This window comes from Malaya genurostris, chromosome 1, assembly GCF_030247185.1.
Source record: "Malaya genurostris strain Urasoe2022 chromosome 1, Malgen_1.1, whole genome shotgun sequence".
Lineage (NCBI taxonomy): Eukaryota > Metazoa > Arthropoda > Insecta > Diptera > Culicidae > Malaya > Malaya genurostris.
Genome location: NC_080570.1, coordinates 38,220,569 through 38,241,421, shown reverse-complemented (window position 1 = coordinate 38,241,421; position 20,853 = coordinate 38,220,569). Strand labels below are relative to the sequence as shown.

General features: G+C 35.0%; 1 protein-coding gene across 4 annotated transcripts in view; it reads right to left on the bottom strand.

The window, feature by feature from the left end:
• The window catches only part of LOC131437600 (neurexin-3), a 297,301-nt gene that overhangs the window by 120,766 nt on the left and 155,682 nt on the right, over positions 1 to 20,853 (bottom strand). For all 4 annotated transcript variants that reach the window (XM_058607059.1, XM_058607077.1, XM_058607068.1 and 1 more), the window contains one exon: positions 12,343 to 12,478. In XM_058607059.1, coding sequence (XP_058463042.1) covers positions 12,343 to 12,478 — 136 coding nt within the window. The remainder of the gene's footprint in view (positions 1 to 12,342; positions 12,479 to 20,853) is intronic.

Genomic DNA, 20,853 nt, shown 5'->3' with positions numbered 1-20,853 from the left:
CATATGACCAGTACGAAATTTTGCAAACCACTTACGAATTGTTACTTCGCCCGGTGCAGAGTCTAATCAAGCCATTTTTTGGTATCGGCGGCACTTTATTTCATCAAAAAGTAGTGTTTTATCAACACACGAAATTCCTTTTTTTCTATTTTTTTCACAATAACAAAAGTAGCTTCACTCAAAATGCAATATCTCACAAACTAATAATCAGACAGCTGTCAAATTTATACACGTATCTTTTGAAGGTTGGTACTAACTGAAAATGGTATGGATTTAATTCTAGTGGCGCCCTCTCATAGAAACGATACGAACTTTTCAGCCGATCTGTTAGTAATAGATCTAAATTAAACATGAAATATATTTGGCAAGCTTCAAGTAGAAGACACAGCACTTCAATGAAGAATGCAAAGGGAAGATGTCTAGGTTCGAGACGGGCATCAAAGATCAATCGTAGGAACTAAAAAGTCACGGGCCTAACACATAGATGGCGCTAGTTTTATGGCAGTCATCTTCTTTTCGGTTAATACTAATCTTTAAAAGACAGCTGTTAAACGATTCATTAGTTTGTGAATTAATATTTTTAGAACAATGGATCAAAAACAATTTCGTGTTTTGATTTTACACTGATTTTTGATGGGAAAATACAGTTTAAGCGAAGCAATTGCTTACTAAGTGTTATGGAAACAACAATAAAACGTTGGTTTGCTGACTTTAAACGTGATCGTAGAGGCACCGATGATGCAGAATAATCATAAAAAACGTGGTTAATCCACCTAGCAGTGAGATGATACCTTTTTTTATCATCCGCATGTGTTTTTTTGCATGAAAATTCTTCGGTGTTTTAGTTCTCTTGACATAATTTTAGTGACCGTCGTTTCAAGCGGCAATTTAAAGTTCTATTCACTCATAACCCTGTAATGTCGAAACTGAAAATTGGATCGAATTTGAATCAAAAAGCGGGACAATCGATTAAACAAATTAAACAATTAAAGTTTACGGTAATGTAAGGTACTTCTAGACAGTGTTGCGAAAATATCAAATAATCAAATCTCACCGCTGCAGAAAATCATGCGCGATTTTCGACAGCGATTATCACTATCTACAATATCAATGATAATTGTGATCACTCGAAGTGAGTATGGAAAATATCACACCCCGTCCAATATCACCATAGTGATGTTTCGTAAACTCACACATGATTATAAATTATCATCATTGAAAATCATTCTCACAATTATCAGCCATGCAAAGATTTTCACTATCACATGGTGATATTCAATGAGGTGAGTGAAGTTTTGAAAATCAATTTCAACCAAATCTTATCATGCAGTATGATTATTTTTGGAATGGGTGGTGTCGAATCTCGATGTCTGAAGTAATTTGAAATTGTTGATAGTGAAATTCGGTTCGTAAAAATTCATCTAAACCCATGGCAATATGGATATTTTTGAAACGGGTATGATGAGTAGATGTTAAATATCGATGTCTGGAGTCATTTTGAAATCCAAGATGGCGGCTCTCGGATCATGAAAATTCATCTGAAACCATGCAATATGGGTATTTTTGAAACGGGTACGATGAGTAGATGTTGAATATGGGTGTCTGGAGTCATTTTGAAATCCAACATGGTGGCTCTCGGTTCATGAAAATTCAACTAAACCCATGCAATATGGGTATTTTTGGAACGGGTATGATGAGTAGATGTTGAATATTGGTGTCTGAAGTGATTTTGAAATCCAAGATGGCGGCTTTCGGTTCATGAAAATTCATCTAAACCCATGCAATATGGGTATTTTTGGAACGGGTATGATGAGTAGATGTTGAATATTGGTGTCTGAAGTGATTTTGAAATCCAAGATGGCGGCTTTCGGTTCATGAAAATTCATCTGAAACCATGCAATATGGGTATTTTTGGAACGGGTACGATGAGTAGATGTTGAATATTGGTGTCTGAAGTGATTTTGAAATCCAAGATGGCGGCTTTCGGTTCATGAAAATTCATCTGAAACCATGCAATATGGGTATTTTTGGAACGGGTACGATGAGTAGATGTTGAATATTGATGTCTGGAGTCATTTTGAAATCCAAGATGGCGGCTTTCGGTTCATGAAAATTCATCTAAACCCATGCAATATGGGTATTTTTGGAACGGGTATGATGAGTAGATGTTGAATATTGGTGTCTGAAGTGATTTTGAAATCCAAGATGGCGGCTTTCGGTTCATGAAAATTCATCTGAAACCATGCAATATGGGTATTTTTGGAACGGGTACGATGAGTAGATGTTGAATATTGGTGTCTGAAGTGATTTTGAAATCCAAGATGGCGGCTTTCGGTTCATGAAAATTCATCTGAAACCATGCAATATGGGTATTTTTGGAACGGGTACGATGAGTAGATGTTGAATATGGGTGTCTGGAGTCTTTTGAAATCCAACATGGTGGCTCTCGGTTCATGAAAATTCAACTAAACCCATGCAATATGGGTATTTTTGGAACGGGTATGATGAGTAGATGTTGAATATTGATGTCTGGAGTCATTTTGAAATCCAAGATGGCGGCTTTCGGTTCATGAAAATTCATCTAAACCCATGCAATATGGGTATTTTTGGAACGGGTATGATGAGTAGATGTTGAATATTGATGTCTGGAGTCATTTTGAAATCCAAGATGGCGGCTTTCGGTTCATGAAAATTCATCTAAACCCATGCAATATGGGTATTTTTGGAACGGGTATGATGAGTAGATGTTGAATATGGGTGTCTGGAGTCATTTTGAAATCCAACATGGTGGCTCTCGGTTCATGAAAATTCAACTAAACCCATGCAATATGGGTATTTTCGGAACGGGTATGATGAGTAGATGTTGAATATTGATGTCTGGAGTCATTTTGAAATCCAAGATCAGCAATAAAAATATACTACGAAAGTAAGAAAATTGTTTGAAGTGATAGATTAAACATAGCAAATTTTCGAAAATATGTATAATTGGATTGTGTTAGTTTTCAATCGCCAATCATTTGGTTGACAGCAACCAATTTGATGTCAACAATTCGACTACCAGAATGTTCAACAAACGAGTTCCTTACTTTTCCCAAGCTTTAGAACAGTAGTATTGGTTCAAGTGCAATATTTGCAGAACTGTCGATGATAAATTTTTGATAGTGATTCTTGAATAAATGTCTGCTTTCGCACAATGAATTCAAATCTACAATACCGTCTCGAAGTGTTGCACTAATTTTTCAAAGAAAATTGTCCGTTTTTATTCGAAATTTGAAAAAAATTACCTCTATAAACAAACGGTAAGTAATGTCGGAAACATTACTGCAAAATCGACGTTAATGCGCAATAGCCTGCACAGTTGTCTTCTAGTAGACCTACAAGCTTATGAAATTAGAATTTAGAGATGCAGATTATAGCGACAAAATTACAAGGTTGTGTAGCAGATACTACCAATCACGGTGACGTTTAATATTTTCAATTCACACTTAATGCCATTTAATATATAGTAAATGGTTAATTGATGAGTGTTACTTGCCGCTAGATGACACTCAACTCCCGAAAAAGTTAAAACTCCGTGGTTTTCACTTCAGTTTTGGTGGGTAAAACACGGTGATAGATTGCATTCACGAGAATAAAATACCAACACCAAAAAAGAACTTCCATGCACTGTCCACCCTTCTGGCATCAGTTGTAGTTTCTTTCCTCTTTCAAATTCATCATTTCTCCGTTTTTAACAACAAAAATATTGAATGCAACACTGGAACCTGCAGAAAAATCCGACCGAAACACAGCGAAACAACGCAGAGCAACAAAGAAATACAATCGCACGCGACGAGCGTTCTACACAAACTAAGTTCAAATTTTTCGAAAAATTTTCATAAACTAGAAGTTCACATTTTGGATATCAAAATGACTCCAGACATCGATAATCGACACCTACTCATCATACCCGTTCCAAAAATACCCATATTGCATGGGTTTAGTTGAATTTTCATGAACCGAGAACCACCATGTTGGATTTCAAAATCACTTCAGACACCAATATTCAACATCTACTCATCATACCCGTTCCAAAAATACCCATATTGCATGGTTTCAGATGAATTTTCATGAACCAAGAGCCGCCATCTTCTATTTCAAAATGACTTCAGACACCAATATTCAACATCTACTCATCATATCCGTTCCAAAAATACCCATATTGCATGGGTTTAGTTGAATTTTCATGAACCGAGAACCACCATGTTGGATTTCAAAATCACTTCAGACACCAATATTCAACATCTACTCATCATACCCGTTCCAAAAATACCCATATTGCATGGTTTCAGATGAATTTTCATGAACCAAGAGCCGCCATCTTCTATTTCAAAATGACTTCAGATACCAATATTCAACATCTACTCATCATATCCGTTCCAAAAATACCCATATTGCATGGGTTTAGTTGAATTTTCATGGACCGAGAGCCACCATGTTGGATTTCAAAATGACTCCAGACATCAATATTCAACACCTACTCATCATACCCGTTCCAAAAATTGCATGGGTTTAGTTGAATTTTCATGAACCGAGAGCCGCCATGTTGGATTTCAAAATGACTCCAGACATCAATATTCAACATCTACTCATCATACCCGTTCCAAAAATACCCATATTGCATGGGTTTAGTTGAATTTTCATGAACCGAGAGCCGCCATGTTGGATTTCAAAATGACTCCAGACATCAATATTCAACACCTACTCATCATACCCGTTCCAAAAATACCCATATTGCATGGGTTTAGATGAATTTTCATGAACCGAAAGCCGCCATCTTGGATTTCAAAATGACTCCAGACATCAATATTCAACATCTACTCATCATACCCGTTCCAAAAATACCCATATTGCATGGGTTTAGTTGAATTTTCATGAACCGAGAGCCGCCATGTTGGATTTCAAAATGACTCCAGACATCAATATTCAACATCTACTCATCATACCCGTTCCAAAAATACCCATATTGCATGGGTTTAGATGAATTTTCATGAACCGAAAGCCGCCATCTTGGATTTCAAAATGACTCCAGACATCAATATTCAACATCTACTCATCATACCCGTTCCAAAAATACCCATATTGCATGGGTTTAGTTGAATTTTCATGAACCGAGAGCCGCCATGTTGGATTTCAAAATGACTCCAGACATCAATATTCAACACCTACTCATCATACCCGTTCTAAAAACACCCATATTGCATGGGTTTCGTTGAATTTTCATGAACCGAGAGCCGCCATCTTGGATTTCAAAATGACTCCAGACACCAATATTCAACACCTACTCATCATACCCGTTCCAAAAATACCCATATTGCATGGGTTTAGTTGAATTTTCATGAACCGAGAGCCGCCATGTTGGATTTCAAAATAACTCCAGACATCGATAATCAACATCTACTCATCATACCCATTCCAAAAATACCAATATTGCATGGGTTTTGATAAAATTTTACGAACCGAAATTCACTATCATCAATTTCAAATAACTTCAGACAATGATTTTCGACACCACCCGTTCCAAAAATAATCATACTGCATGTTAAGATTTGGTTGAAATTGATTTTCAATACCACACTCACCTCACGGAATATCACCATGTGGTAGTGAAAATCGCGCATGGGTGATAATCGTGATAATGCTTTTGAATGATAATCATGTGTGAGTTTACGAAACATCGCTAAAGTGAGATTGAACGGGTGATGATTTCCCCCATACTCAGCGGTGATATTTGATGTTTTGAAAATTTCGCACACCGATATTAAGTGATAATCGTTTTCTAATATCATTCTCAGAATATCAAATGATTTTCTTCATGATGTTCGGCGATGATTTTGTAAGTGATAATCACCAACAATTATTATCGGCGATAATAACTGATTTTTGATATTTTGAGAATGATAATGCCAACACTGCTTCTAGAGCCGACATTCAGGAACCAGCATAACCCAAACCGATTCGTATGGCCATAGGATTATATTTTAGATTTTAAATTTTAAATTTTAAATTTTAGATTTTAGATTTTAGATTTTAGACTTTAGATTTTAGATTTTAGATTTTAGATTTTAGATTTTAGATTATAGATTTTAGATTTTAGATTTTAGATTTTAGATTTTAGATTTTAGATTTTAGATTTTAGATTTTAGATTTTAGATTTTAGATTTTAGATTTTAGATTTAAGATTTTAGATTTTAGATTTTAGATTTTAGATTTTAGATTTTAGATTTTAGATTTTAGATTTTAGATTTTAGATTTTAGATTTTAGATTTTAGATTTTAGATTTTAGATTTTAGATTTTAGATTTTAGATTTTAGATTTTAGATTTTAGATTTTAGATTTTAGATTTTAGATTTTAGATTTTAGATTTTAGATTTTAGATTTTAGATTTTAGATTTTAGATTTTAGATTTTAGATTTTAGATTTTAGATTTTAGATTTTAGATTTCCGATTTCAGATTTCAATTTTCGAGCAGTTTTTTTTCAAGCAGTATTTACTTGCATTTTCTTCTGTTTTCAATTTTCGAATCCCGAAATGGTTTCCATAATTTATCGGTTTATTATTTTAGACTCACAATTCACCATCCATCGTCTCGAATAGACTTTCTAAACCAGTGCCGATGGTACTCATGCTATTCAAAACAAACTAATTGAAATGTGATCCCGACCGGTTTCCCAAAGGTGATTGTACCGTCGGAATATGTGTGTCCTTTGGCGCAATAACAACAGCAACAACAACAACAATAACAGTGTCATGTATTCATTTAACATGCCAACTGGAATGGCTTCTACACGAGCTTAAGTATTCTAAAGTGGTGGAAAATTCATGCTGTGACGACAACGACAACGACGATATCCACCGCACGCACGCACCCACCTTCCGTCCCTATATTTGTTGTCGTTTGTTGTTGATGTTTACGACCGTTTTCGAAGACGGCGCACGCTCACACAAATAGAACAATAATAGAGTACAAACTAGACGCGAGCAGTTTGCATAGTTTTGAAATTCACTGTAACGGAAGTCAAACGGTTTGGTAGATTAAAGGACGGAGAGTTGACTCACAGAAAAGCCTGGTTTCCATGCACAACCTCCCCTAGACGGAAAGAAAAATAAAAAAACACACTTCTATCGATTAGACTAGATTGTTGGATGACAGCAGCACATTTATTTGAACTTGTGCACTAGACCATAAAATCTCTGCCTTCCAAGCCCACGGGGTATAGCTTCCTATGGAGCAGCTGAGTAGGGTTTGTTGGGAGATAAACAACAACAACAACAACAACAAACGCCTGCTGGGATCTTCTTCGTGAGATTGTTTCCTACTGGGATCGTACCCCAAAAACCGATGACACACACCGTTTGCTGAGAGGAGCGTCTTGTGGCACTAGTTGAAATTTATCGATGTTTACACAAAATGGCCAATTTATTCGGTCATTTGGTATTTGCTGCGAGAGCAAAGGATTATTTGTCGGCTTCCGGAAGACAAACTCTCGTAACCGTTTTGCGCGAATGGCAGTTGCCGCGTTGCCCGTAAAGTTCGTCGTAGACGGTTAGGGTCACAATCGCAACGTGATGTTTGCTGGGTCCGGACATCCGATCCTAACAAGTTTATTCCATTGCTTATTGCGAGTTGTGAGAGGGTCGGGATTGTGAAACCAAATAAACATCTTCAAAGCCCTAACCTGTTTCTCTCTCTCTCTCTGTCTCGCTAGGCATTAACATCTCCAACGTGCTATCAGTTACGTGCCGGTCGTTTTCAAATTACGTTTCCGATTAATAGTTTTACTAGAAAGGTATGGGGTAACATTCAACATTTCTCCAAGTAAATCATTTTCATCAGCCACTTCACTCACCCGACTCCGGAGTCCGGAATGGGAACGTTGCCGGCAGGAAAATCTCATCTCCTGTTCACACAAGCTCGGCTCTGCACTGCTCTACCTTCTGCACACGTGATTCATATCCTGTGTCTCGGAATTCGTTTTCCCACGAGCTCATTTCTTCGCTTGGAAAGATGAAGGCCAATCGTTTGCTGTTGGTGCTGCTAGATCCGTCGCCGGGAGGAAAGGCAATGTTTTGTTTCGTACATATAAGCTTCGGAATATATGAATTTCAATGCAAGGCTTGTCTGAGAGACGCAGTAGGCCGGAAATTGCCGCCATCGGACGGTGTAACAAACTGTTACCAATAGCAGCAATAGTGTCGTGTCATGTTTTTTGACTGCACTGAAAAGGCGCGTCTCACTGCGCAGGGTTGTACGGAATGATTGCCTTCTGGAGGCTGTTTAAATTTAGAGCGTGCAGAGGCAAAACTCAAGATGAAAAGTCAAATAACTTTCGAATAGCGAAACATGGTAAATAGCACCTTGATGGATTTCCACTTGAATCAATGCTTTCCATGTTTACTTAGCGTTGAGGGTTTTTTTAACGATCCGGTCGCTACATCAGCAGAGATGACAGGTAAAAATTTGCAACCCTGCCTGGAGATATTTCAGACAGGGTTGCAAAAGTCAGTAAATCCGAAAAAATAAACCTCTGCAATTCAATTGAAACCGAATGTGAAACACACTGTCGATCTCTCTACTGCCAGTAAGCTTCACACTCTGACACACACACACACAACGTTCACTGACGTACCGAACGGACAGCATTCAGTTTTTCAATCGATTCTCTTGAAATCAAAGCTCAGTTTAATCACCGTCAGTTGATCTATTAAAGTAAAAAAAATAACTCTTTTAATAGTGTGAGAGCGGTCTTCAAATGAGGTTTATGTAGACATTCGAATTTGTGCAAAATAATAGATGAAAGACAAACCAGGTAGCTGAAATATCAATCACAGAATACACATAAATTAATAGTTGCTTCCTTCAGTTTTCATTTTTAGTACTTTATTTATAATTCTTCTATTTATAATTCTTCTCGTTCGAACTTGCTCACTACCAGGAGCGAAGACAATGAAGGAGCTATACTACTTGGCACTTGAAACTAAGTAAGAAAAACTTCAAATGACTGACGATGACTTCTGGGAGCTTCACTTGAAAATGGCAGCAAAAGTCATATGAATTTGTATCGATATGCTGACAGTCAGTGGCCATAAAATTCCCATCTATCATTCGATTGAAAATAAAATTTTACCGCACTGGTAATTAGTGCATTATTAAATTCATGTGAGCTGTTAAATGCTGTCACGACCAAGAGTTGGTCCAATAAGATTGAGTGTAAATAGTTTCAATGTTTCATTGGAAATTCATGCAAAATACAAAAAAAACAGGTCCACGTTCAGAATCCAGATGGTCAGAATGATTTTCCGAGTTCGAGTCCAAAACCTCCGTTCAGAATCCTGAGATCAGATCCAGAATTCAGAACTACTAACAGCAATAAATGCTGGAAGAACATAACAACCATATACCATTCGAATCAGTTCGTCGAGATCAGCAAATGCGTGTGTGACAAATAATTTCACTCAATTTTCTCGGAGATGACTCAACCTTTATCTACAAACTCACATTCAAGTACAACAAATGTATACTATACAGCTACTCAGGTGAATTTATCTGACTTCGGTTACACCGATTTTCGAATTCCGATTCCAGTATCGAATCGTTTCTCGAAGCTTAATCGTTTTCTCAAAAAATCCAATTCGAATTTCAAAAATTAAAATTAAAATAAACTTATGGTCCCATACAAAATTAATTATTTTTATCCATTTCAGCTTTCCGATTCTGGAATTACAGGATGATGATTTTTTTAAATTCAAATCGATCATCTTCTATGACAATCCCAAAAAGCTTTTAAGTTGGATACATGCGGATTGATAGAAAAAGGTATCATCTCACTGCTAGGTGGATTAAGCACGTTTTTTACACCAGATATCGACGTTTCAGGCGTTTTTAAGACGTTTGGCATCAGAAATTTTTTTTAGTTTTGCAGTTTTTTCTACGCGGATTTAAGAATTTACGCGGTTTTTTTCTACGCAGATTTCCGAAGTTCCGAAGATCATAATTGATCTAGACTAACTTTTGAAAAAAGCCAAACTTCATGTTCAGAAGATTTCATTCAAATGGTGGTGTCTGCTGCCAACATTTGTTCGAGTTGGTGCGAAATTCGTCGTCGTTTGGAATTTTATATCAACAATCGGAATCAATTCGAGTCTCTTTTTATGCGGTTTTATTGTGTTTTTCTTTTTTAAGTTGTGCGGTGTTTCGTTTTGTCAAAGAAATTTTGTGAACAAATGCTTTTGGGACTGACGTTCGTAAAAAAAAGTTTTTCCGGAAGATAACAGCGATTTTGAGGACATCTGACGACAAAAAAAATAAATTACCTTAGTTTTTCTCGATTACTCAATGCGAATTTTTTAAGGCGGGTTCTTAAAACTATGCAAATTTTTGAAGTGATGTGGATTTTACTATGCGGAATTATTAATCGGAAAGTATCCTGCGCATAAAAAAGGTGGGTAAGTAATGTCACAGACATAACTGGAGAACGTGAAAACGAATAAAAACTAAAACTAAATATTTTCTACCACACAATTAAATAATGCGGAACAAATGAGAGTAAAAAAATAGCAACATACAGAATTTTCATGCCGGATTTGCATATTTCAGTGAAAGCAACTATCAAAATACTGTACGCGAATACCATTTCTGGCATTCACAAGTGGTCTAAATTGTGGAATATTTGTACGATATTAAACACTGATCGGAGCATTTTTTCTCGAACGCGAAGCAGTCAAATGCTGGCTTTATTCACACTCGTTTGGTGCGAATTTTGCACTGCGAAAATTGCTCGAAGCTGATCAAACTATTTTAGATTTGCTCTTAACTGATGATTTTTATTTCCGATTTGTAAAGAAGCAATCTTCATAGTTCTTTAGATAACATTTGGTGCCGTTAGATTCTGCAAAAGGTCACACATTTCTTTGTATTTTACTCCAATGTAAACGACCAGCAGCAGGATGACCCAATCGATCTTCTTTGAAAAGAAACTAGCTCTTCCGAAAACGTCCCGCAATTGATTCAATACGGAACTGAATTCTGGAGACGAACTGAGCTTTGAACCTGAACCAAGTGGCATGATAGATTTACATAGTAGAAAAATAGTCCTAAAAAGAACCGATTTATACGATTAAAAATTTTAAGAACCAGACGGGCTCAACAAAGCAAAACAATTTGAATTGCGAAACTATTTCCGTATGTTGTTTAAATTAAGTACAACAAGATATTTTCACGATTGAGTTGAAACCCATTCTTGTACAGGGTAAATTTTTGAAAGTTCAAATTGGTGTAAGTTCTAAATTTTTATGAGAATATAATTTCATCAAAATTTTTGGACTAATTTCTGACTTGTTTTCATATGTTCTGTCCCACTTTTTGTGTATGAAAATCGAACGCGCCTGTAAAATTCTGTATGATACAAACAAATCCGTATAAATGGCATCTCTGTCGAGGTGTCAGACTTCCTGGCAGATTTTTCTTTGCTAAACAGATTTTGCGTCATAGATCACCGATTTTTTTTGGTAGATACACAGATTTCTACAGTTTTTTTTAACAATATTTAGCAAAACTGACAGATTTTTAGAACGTTTCTCACTGATATAAATCGAAAATATGCACCACAGATAATAAACAAATTCGTCAAGTTGCGACACAGATTTCAGTATGGCAGCTCTGCTGCGTCAGATATTGTCCCGCTTAGTTTTCTCCGGCCTAGATTCGTGTGCACTTTTTGCCGGATATTTTTTTTCACGTGTTTCATAGAAAAAAATTTTCCTACACAAGAATTGACTAAATTTATTTGTTGAATCTGTACCAAACATTCCGAAAACATTCAATTTGTCACATTCTGCAATAAAATCTATCATCCCTGGTTGAATCATGGTTCAGCAAACATTCGTCGGTCATGGAAGCTATTGAGGTAAAATGTCCTTCTCAATTGGAGCTCTTTCGTATCCTACGTGGCCCAATGTGTCACCCCAAACTGTTGAATTGTGTGCAATCTCTAGGATACTGTGCATACCGAATCCTGACATATCTTAGATTCTCTCTCTCCCCTCCGACGCCCCCCCTAAACGACACTTTCCGTAAATATGCTTCTCCCGTTTGGCTGTCTCTCGCCTGTCCTTTCGCAAGGAATTTAAATTGGAAATTTCTGCCACTTCAGCTTTCCGTTACATATGCGAGTTTAGAGTTTACCCACAGCGGCTAAGCGCCGTAAAATCCGTCCTCCCCTGGATCCGGCTATTCCGACGGTGGTGGGAACAGGACAAGAGGAACAACATGCACGGCCAACAAGAATGTGCGGAAACACTTACCTCGTTCGCAGTAGGGTCCCTCGAACTCAAGATTGCGACACTCGCAGATTGGTCCGGAATCGGTCGATATGCAGATGCCGCCATGCTGGCAGGGATCGTGTCGTTCACAGGCATCCGTTACGTTGCTCCGAAGACCCTGGAAGAGCGAGAGAGAGATGAAGGGTGGTTTTGAAAAACGAACAAAATGCTATCACTTAGTATCACTTGTAGGAAATATGTTTAGTAGATGTATGTATGGAGTGGGGGGGCTAAGGCAGCGGTTTTGTTCGAATATCAGCACCACTACCACAAGCAACTCAATCGACAGACAGACAGACAGACTGACTGACTGACTGACTGAAGGTTTGTTAGTTGGTTGGTCGGCCGGTGGCAGCGCTGATAGTGCGGTGTAGGGTGAAATACTTTCGACAAACAGTTGTCGGGTTCGGCACCGTTTGCTGCGATGTTTGTTCGGTGGTATTTTAAGATGTCATCAAAGTCGAGTCAGTGCTGTTCAATACCGACAGAGAAAACTATTAGGGTTTGTGGGGGTGTTGTTGTTGTTGTTGGACTGCATTCGAGTGGAGAGCCAGAGTTAGCTTAGTCTGATAATGAAGACCGAAATTTAGTCAGTTATTCCGGGGCGATCCGTAGACCGGTCAATTGAATGACAGTCGCTTCATTGGAACTGGAGAAAGCGGATTTTATTCGTACGGTCGAATGTTGGATGAAATTTAATAACCGATTTTGTTTTCAAAATGCTGTTTTATGGCGGCATGCACCGCCCCTATTTTTTCTCATCAAAAATAATTACATTAATCTTACCTCATTGTATTTATACAGAAGCATTGTCATTTTCATTGCCTTGTTGAAGAGTGTATTCTTGTTAATCGTTTCAATATGTCAACTTAAGTCAAACAAAAAAGGAACCTGTCATGACCCTATTTTGGTCAAAAAAAAAATTTCGTAGACCACGAATCGTCCTTCAATGAGCATAGAATTAAAAATTATACAGTCCACTGTCCTACTGCTGAATGTATTTTGTTAATTCGTTTCAATATTTCAGTTCAAATTACCTGAAGTAAGAGGCATGCAACGGCCCTAATTTCATTACAAAACAATTTTCAATTTTATCAGACTTTTTTTCATCCATTTATCAAACTTGAAAAACTTAAACACGATGGGATCTCGTTTTATTCGTTTATTTGACCTCGGTTTTTGTTCGTTTGGTCTCATAACAGTTAGTCGGGTTAATTTAAATTATAAATTTCCCGCCTAAAAAAATCGCAAAACTAAAGAATGTTTTTTTTAATGCCAAATATCTTAGAAATGCACGAAACGTTCAAAGCTGATGAAATCTAAAAGATTTGTTTTTTAAGTGGCAGAGAGTTGACTAAAAAAATTTCCATTGGATTCCATGTTGCATGCATTTCTACGACGAAACAAAAAAACCGAAGAACTTTGAAAATTCGCGTTAAAAAAATCACGTAACTTTGGAAATCCTCGTGAAAAACGCGTAATCTTTGAGCCGCTCAATGACAGAAATAATAAAAATATATTCGTGGAACATAAATCACATGCCGACAGCACTCATATTCAATAACTAATCTTAGTCTCTCTCAGCCGGCTGAGTAACCTTAGATGTCTCAGCGAACCAGTTTCGCGACCCTGCAACGGCCCTACTTTGTCTCAAAATATAGCAAATATATTAAATCAAACGAAAATTTCCATTGAATTATTTAATTTATTAACGACAGTATTTTACTACAAAATATGTTTTGATATGATGTTTTAATATTTTGGCTCGAACTAATAAAAATATCCAATCAGAAAAGAACATCATGAACAGTTACGTTCGACTTGAAACGAATGATTCGAGCGTCAAAAATGACACATTTTTCAGTTGATTTCATTTATTCTGATTTATTTTCAAATGCTAAGACATGTAATTTTAAGCGCGTCCGTGGAAGACTTGGTACGTTTGACATACCAAAGTTCCTTTTGGTGCGGTTTTTTTCTAAAATACATTTTATTATGCGACTTTTTTATACAAGCTATCAAAGCTAGACAAAGTTTCAAAATTGTGCATGTTGTTGTTGTTTCCCTTTAGGAATGCACGAAACGTCGAGATCTAGTATTATTTAGAAAAGACAAAAAATTGAATCGAGTCTTTGGGACTTGGAATTTTATTTTCTCCAAAAAATTTTTTTTTCGGTTTTGGGAATTTCAAAGTCCCAGACATTCGACATTAAAAAAAATATTTTAAAATTTTCCTAAAGTCGATATTTTTGACAAATTTTTTATTCGAGATAACACAGATTTTGACGTTTCATGCATTTTCTAATTATTTGGCATCAAAAACATGTTTTATTCGATTTCAGAAATCTCAGAGTCCTAAAGTCGATTTTAGAAAAATTCAAAAATTCCACAAATTAGGTCGATATTTTGCAGAAATTCGTTTCTCAAGATAACACTGATCTCAATGTTTTATGCAATTCTTAAAAAAAATTTGTCATCAAAGAATTTTTTTTTTCGAGTTCAGAAATCTCAGAGTCCTAAAGTCGATATTCAAAAATAAAATCTCAAAATTTTCCCAAAGTCGATTAAAGATAACAAATCTCAACATTTCATGGATTTCCTAATTATTTGGCATTAAAACATGTTTTAATCGATTTCAGAAATCTCAAAGTTCTAAAGTCGATATTCGAAATATTAAAAAATTTTCCTATAGTCGACATATTTCAATTTAAAAAAAATAACACACATTTCGACGCTTCGTGCATTTCTTAAAGCATTTGTCATCAAAGAATTTTCTTTTCGATTTCAGAAATCTCAGAGTGCCAAAGTCGATATTCAAAAAAAAAATCAAAATTTTCCTATAGTCGACATATTCCAGAATTTTTTTTTTAAAATAACACAGATGTCGACGTTTCATGCATTTCTTAAATTATTTGCAACCAAATAATTTTTTTTTATCTCAGAAATCTCAGAGTCCTAAAGTTGATATTCAATAACAAATCTTAAAATTTTCCCAAAGTCGATATTTTGATATTTTGCAGAAATTTCTTTCTTTTTCGAGATAACAAATCTCAACATTTCATGCATTTCCTAATTATATGGCATCAATAAAATGTCTTTTCCGATTTCAGAAATGTCAGAGTCCCAAAGTCGACATTCAAAAATAAAATCCCAATTTTCCCAAAGTCGATATTTATCACAATTTTGCTTTTCGAGATAACAACAAAAATCTTAAAATTTTCCCAAAGTCGATATTAAAAAAATTAGTTCTAAAGTCGATATTCAAAAACAAAATCTCAAAATTTTCCCAAAGTCGATTCAAGATAACAAATCTCAACATTTCATGGTTTTTCTAATTATTTGGCATTAAAACACGTTTTAATCGATTTCAGAAATCTCAAAGTCCTAAAGTCGATATTCGAAATAATAAAAAATTCCAAAAATTTTCCTATAGTCGACATATTTCAATTTTTTTTAGATAACACACATTTCGACGCTTCATGCATTTCTTAAAGCATTTGTCATCAAAGAATTTTCTTTTCGATTTCAGAAATCTCAGAGTCCCAAAGTTGATATTCAAAAAAAAATTCAAAATTTTCCTATAGTCGACATATTCCAGATTTTTTTTTGAAATAATACAGATCTTGACGTTTCATGCATTTCTTAAACATTTTGCATCAAAGAAGACTTTTTTTCTAATTTCGGTAATCCCTGAGTCCCAAAGTCGATATTAAAAATAAAACCTCGAAAACGAAATTTTTTAGAATTTTTTTACCAGATAACAGAAATCTTGATGTTTCATACTTTTCCTTACTATTTGGCATCAAAGAAATGTCTTTTACGATTTCGGTAATCTCAGAGTCCCATAATCGACATTCAAAAAAAAATTCAAAATCTTCCCAAAGTCAATATTTCGGATTTCGACGCTTTATGCATTTTTTTTCGATTTCAGTTATCCCAGAGTCCAAAAGTCGATAAAAAAAATCTCAAAATTTTCCCCAAAGTCTATATTTAAAAAAATCAGTTTTCCCAGTCTATATTTTCCACAAAGTTTTTTTTGAGATAACACAGATCTTGACGTTTCATGCAATTCTTAAACATTTGATATCAAAGAAAACTTTTTTTCCGATTTCGGAAATTTCAGAGTCCCAAAGTCGATATAAAATATAAAATCTCGAAATTTTCACTAAGACCATATTTATTAGAAATTTTTTTTTCGAGATAACAGAAATCTCGACGTTTCATACTTTTCCTTTTTTTTGGTACCAAAACAAATGTTTTTTTTTCAATTCGGAAATTTCAAAGCCCCAAAGTCGGTATTCAAAAAAAATTCTCAAAATTTTGCAAAGTCGATAATTTTCTCATTTTTTTATTTGAGATAACACAAATCTCGACATTTCATGCATTTCTCAATTGTTTGTTATCAAAACAATGTTTTTTCGATTTCACAAAATTTCAGAGTCCCAAAGTCGATATTGAAAAAAAAACTCAAAACTTTCTCGAAGGCGATATTTTTTTGAAAATTTGTTTTTTAGAGGTCTCGAAAATCTCGACATTTTAAGCATTTCCTAATTATTTGGCAAAGGCCAAAGGCGATATTTTTTAGAAATTCATATTTTTCGAATTAACAAATCTCGATGTTTCATGCATTTCCTAGTTATTCGGCATCAAAAATTGCCTTTTCGATTTCAAAGTCCCAAAGTCGATATTAAAAAAAATCAGTTTTCCAAAAGTCGATATTTTTCACAAAAATTTTTCTGCGAGATAACATACAGCTTTACGTTTCATGCATTTCCTAATTATTTGGTATCAAAAACATGTTTTATTCGATTTCAGAAATCTCAGTGTTCCGAAGTCGATATTCGAAAAAAATCCAAAAATTTTCCTAAAGTCGATATATTTCCGAAATTTTTTTCTGGGGTAAAACAAGTCTTAACGTTTCATGAAATCCTTTAACATTTGTTATCGAAATATATTTTTTTTCGATTTCAGAAATCTCAGAGTCCCAAAGTCGACATTCAAAAATTAATTCCCGAAATTTTCCCAAGACCATGTTTTAGAAATTAATTGTGTTCGAGATAACACAAATCTCTACGTTTCGTGCATTGCCTAATTATTTAGCATGAAAAAATGACTTTTTCGATTCAAAAAGTCTCAAAGTCCCAGAGTTGATTTTGAGAAAAATGTTAAACTTTTCTCAAAGGAGATTTTTTTTCAGAAATATTCTGTTTTCGAGATAACAAATCTCAGCCTTTCATGCATTTCCTCGTTATTCGGTATAAAAAAATGTATTTTCCGATATCAAAAGGTTCAGAGTCCCGATATTCGAAAAATTCCAAACATTTTTCTTAAGCCGATATTTTTCAGAATATTTTTCTGAGGTAAAACAAATCTTAACGTTTCATGAAATCCTTTAACATTTGTCACCAAAATATTTTTTTTTCGATTTAGGAAATCTCAGAGTCTCAAAGTCAATATTAGAAAAAAAAATTTTTTTAAGGTTTCCTAAAGTCGATATTTATCAGCAATTCATTTGTTGAGGTAGCACAAATCTCAACGTTTCATGAAATTTTTACTATTGATCAATATCTTTATGAAATTTTTTCAGCAAAATAATTTTTTGTTCGATTTCGGACTTCCAAAGTCGATATTAAACATAAAATTTCGGAATTTTCCCAAGACCATATTTCCTAGAAATTAATTTTGTTCAAGATAACACAAATCTTTACGTTTCATGCATGTCCTTATTATTTGGCATAAAATAAAGTCTTTTGCGATTTAAAAAGCCTCAGAGTCCCAAAGTCGATATTCCAAAAAAAATCTCATAATTTTCTCGAAGGCAATATTTTTAGATATCTGTTTATTTCGAGATAACAAATCTCGACGTTTCTTGAATTTCCTGATTATTTGGCGTCAACAAAATGTCTTTTTCGGTTTCAGAATTTTCAGAGTCCCATAGTCGATACTCGAAAAATTCAAAAATGCCAAACATTTTTATAAAGCCGATATTTTCTATATTTTTGGCATTAAAGATTTCTTTTTTAGATTTCGGTAATCTCAGAGTCCCAAAGTCGATATTCAAAAAAATAAATCTCAAAATTCTCCCAAAGTCGATATTTTCCAGATATTTTTTTCCTTATAGAAATAAATCCTATACCTCCTTAAAAATCACACTTTTTATAATCTCATAAACGTAGACTATTCAAGAGAAAGGCATTAGTATTTCCCGAACACTTGCGCGGAATCGCTTTCCCTCAGGTAGACCCAAATCAAAAATAGAGCAAACAGTCGGTGTTGAATTTGTTGTTGTTCGCACCGCACGCGTATAGCTCTTGGCTCCTGGAATTTTTTTCTGGCTACCTAGAATTTCATTGATTCAATGCTACCTGAATCACTAACAGTCTTTTTAAAGACTAACAATTAGTCAGCCTTTCTCAAGGCTATACAAAGAGTGATATTAGAGTGACTAAGAAATTAATCAGCCTTTTTCAAGGCTAGCTATTCAAAGAACTATTCTTCGAACTAATCAGTCTTTATCGTGACTTTTCCAAACTAGGAGTCTAATCGAAGACTAATTTAGCCTAATTAATTTAATTCAAAACTTCATTCATTTCAACAATGCCTGCGTCCAACCGGAAAGGCAACAAGCCTAAGGCTAAAAATAATTCAATACGGAATGAATCACAATTCGTTATTCAACATTTTTCTAATAACATTCACGATCTTATAGAATCTGAATGTAAAAATAAAAGACAACGGACGGATTTCCCTTCCGTTGACTCTATGCCGTCTAACAATATTTACGAGATTCTTCCTGAATCCGATTGTAGCGACGTAGAAGAAAATTCTTCAAAAATTCCCAAAATGGACGCATGTCGTTCTGGGAAGAAACATCAATCTATGCCACCAGTGACGGTGATGATTTCCGACTTCAAAGCATTCCGTATTGAGCTTTCTACTTTTCTCCCGGAAGTAAAAGTCTCATTTCAAATCGGACGAAGAGGAGAATGTCGAGTCTTGGTTGATGGATTGGAAGATTACGAACCTCTTATTCGATATTCGTCCGAGAAACTTCATAAATTTTATTTATATGATATAAAATCAGACAGACCCTTCAAGGCTGTCTTGAAAGGCTTATCAAATGATCAAAGTACTGATGAAATTAAAAGTGAACTAAAAGAATTGCTTGGTTTTGCCCCTTCCCAAGTAATACTTATGAAAAACAGAGCGAATGGTACTTCTAAACCACGCTCTGGAATTTCCCATGAACTTTACCTAATACACTTCAATCGAAGTGATGTAAACAATTTGAAAACTTTAGAAAAAGTACGTTTCATTTCCCACATTAAAATTCATTGGGAACATTATAAACGGCATAATCGTATTGCAAACTTAACGCAATGTCGTCGTTGCCAAGACTTCGGTCATGGAACCAAAAATTGTCATATGGATATACGGTGTTTGAATTGTGGTAAATCACATTCGAAAGACGTTTGTCCAATGAATGAAACCACTGATAAATTTTCATGTTCAAATTGCAATGGAAATCATAAATCCAATTATTTGAAATGTCCTGTCAGGGAAAAAATTTTAAACGCTCGCTCGCTTCGACGACAACGACCTTAAATTTACAGAACATACCTGAACATCAAAAAACCGTTACAAATGCCACGCCTAATTCTTCTAAGGCACTTATTTCTTCGAATTTGAAACAAAAAACAGGTACGCCTGCCAATTCGTCTTCTAACGAAAACAATTTATTGACAGGTAGATCGACCTCGTCATCATCTTCTTTTAATGTCAGTTATGCTAGTATAACAGGTAGTAATCTACCACTTAATTCTTCTAATGTAAATAATCAAAACACAGGACCGCCTTGCAGTTCATCTTCTAACGAAAACAATTTATTAATAGGTAGATCGGCCATATCATCTTCTTCTAATGGCAGTCAACCTACAAATATTCCTTCAATGCCATTCGCTTCTTTAAATGAAGTTGATTTAGGCGATATAACTGAAAATAAAATGATCTACCTACAAGATCAACTCTTTCAAATAATCAATGAATTCGACTTCATCACTTTTTGAAGTATTTCAAATCGGATGGCAATTCGCAGATAATATTATAATGAATTTAAAATTTAACAGTGATGTTAAATAATTATTTGAATATTTTAAATTGGAATGCTCGACCTTTGAAATCGAGTGAAGATGAATTTTATAATTTTCTCAAAGTTCACAAAATTCATATTGCCATTGTGACAGAAACTTTTCTTAAACCAAATGTCAAATTGAAAAGTAATCCACATTATGTGGTTCATCGATTTGACAGGTTTACTGGAATGGGTGGTGGAGTTGCCATTTTTGTCAAACGGCAAATTAAACATCGAATTTTACCTTCTTTTAATACTAAAGTTATTGAAAGCTTGGGAATCGAAGCTGAAACCATTCATGGAATTTATTTCATCGCTGGAGCATATTTGCCATTCCAATGCACCGGCGAACAATTAAATTT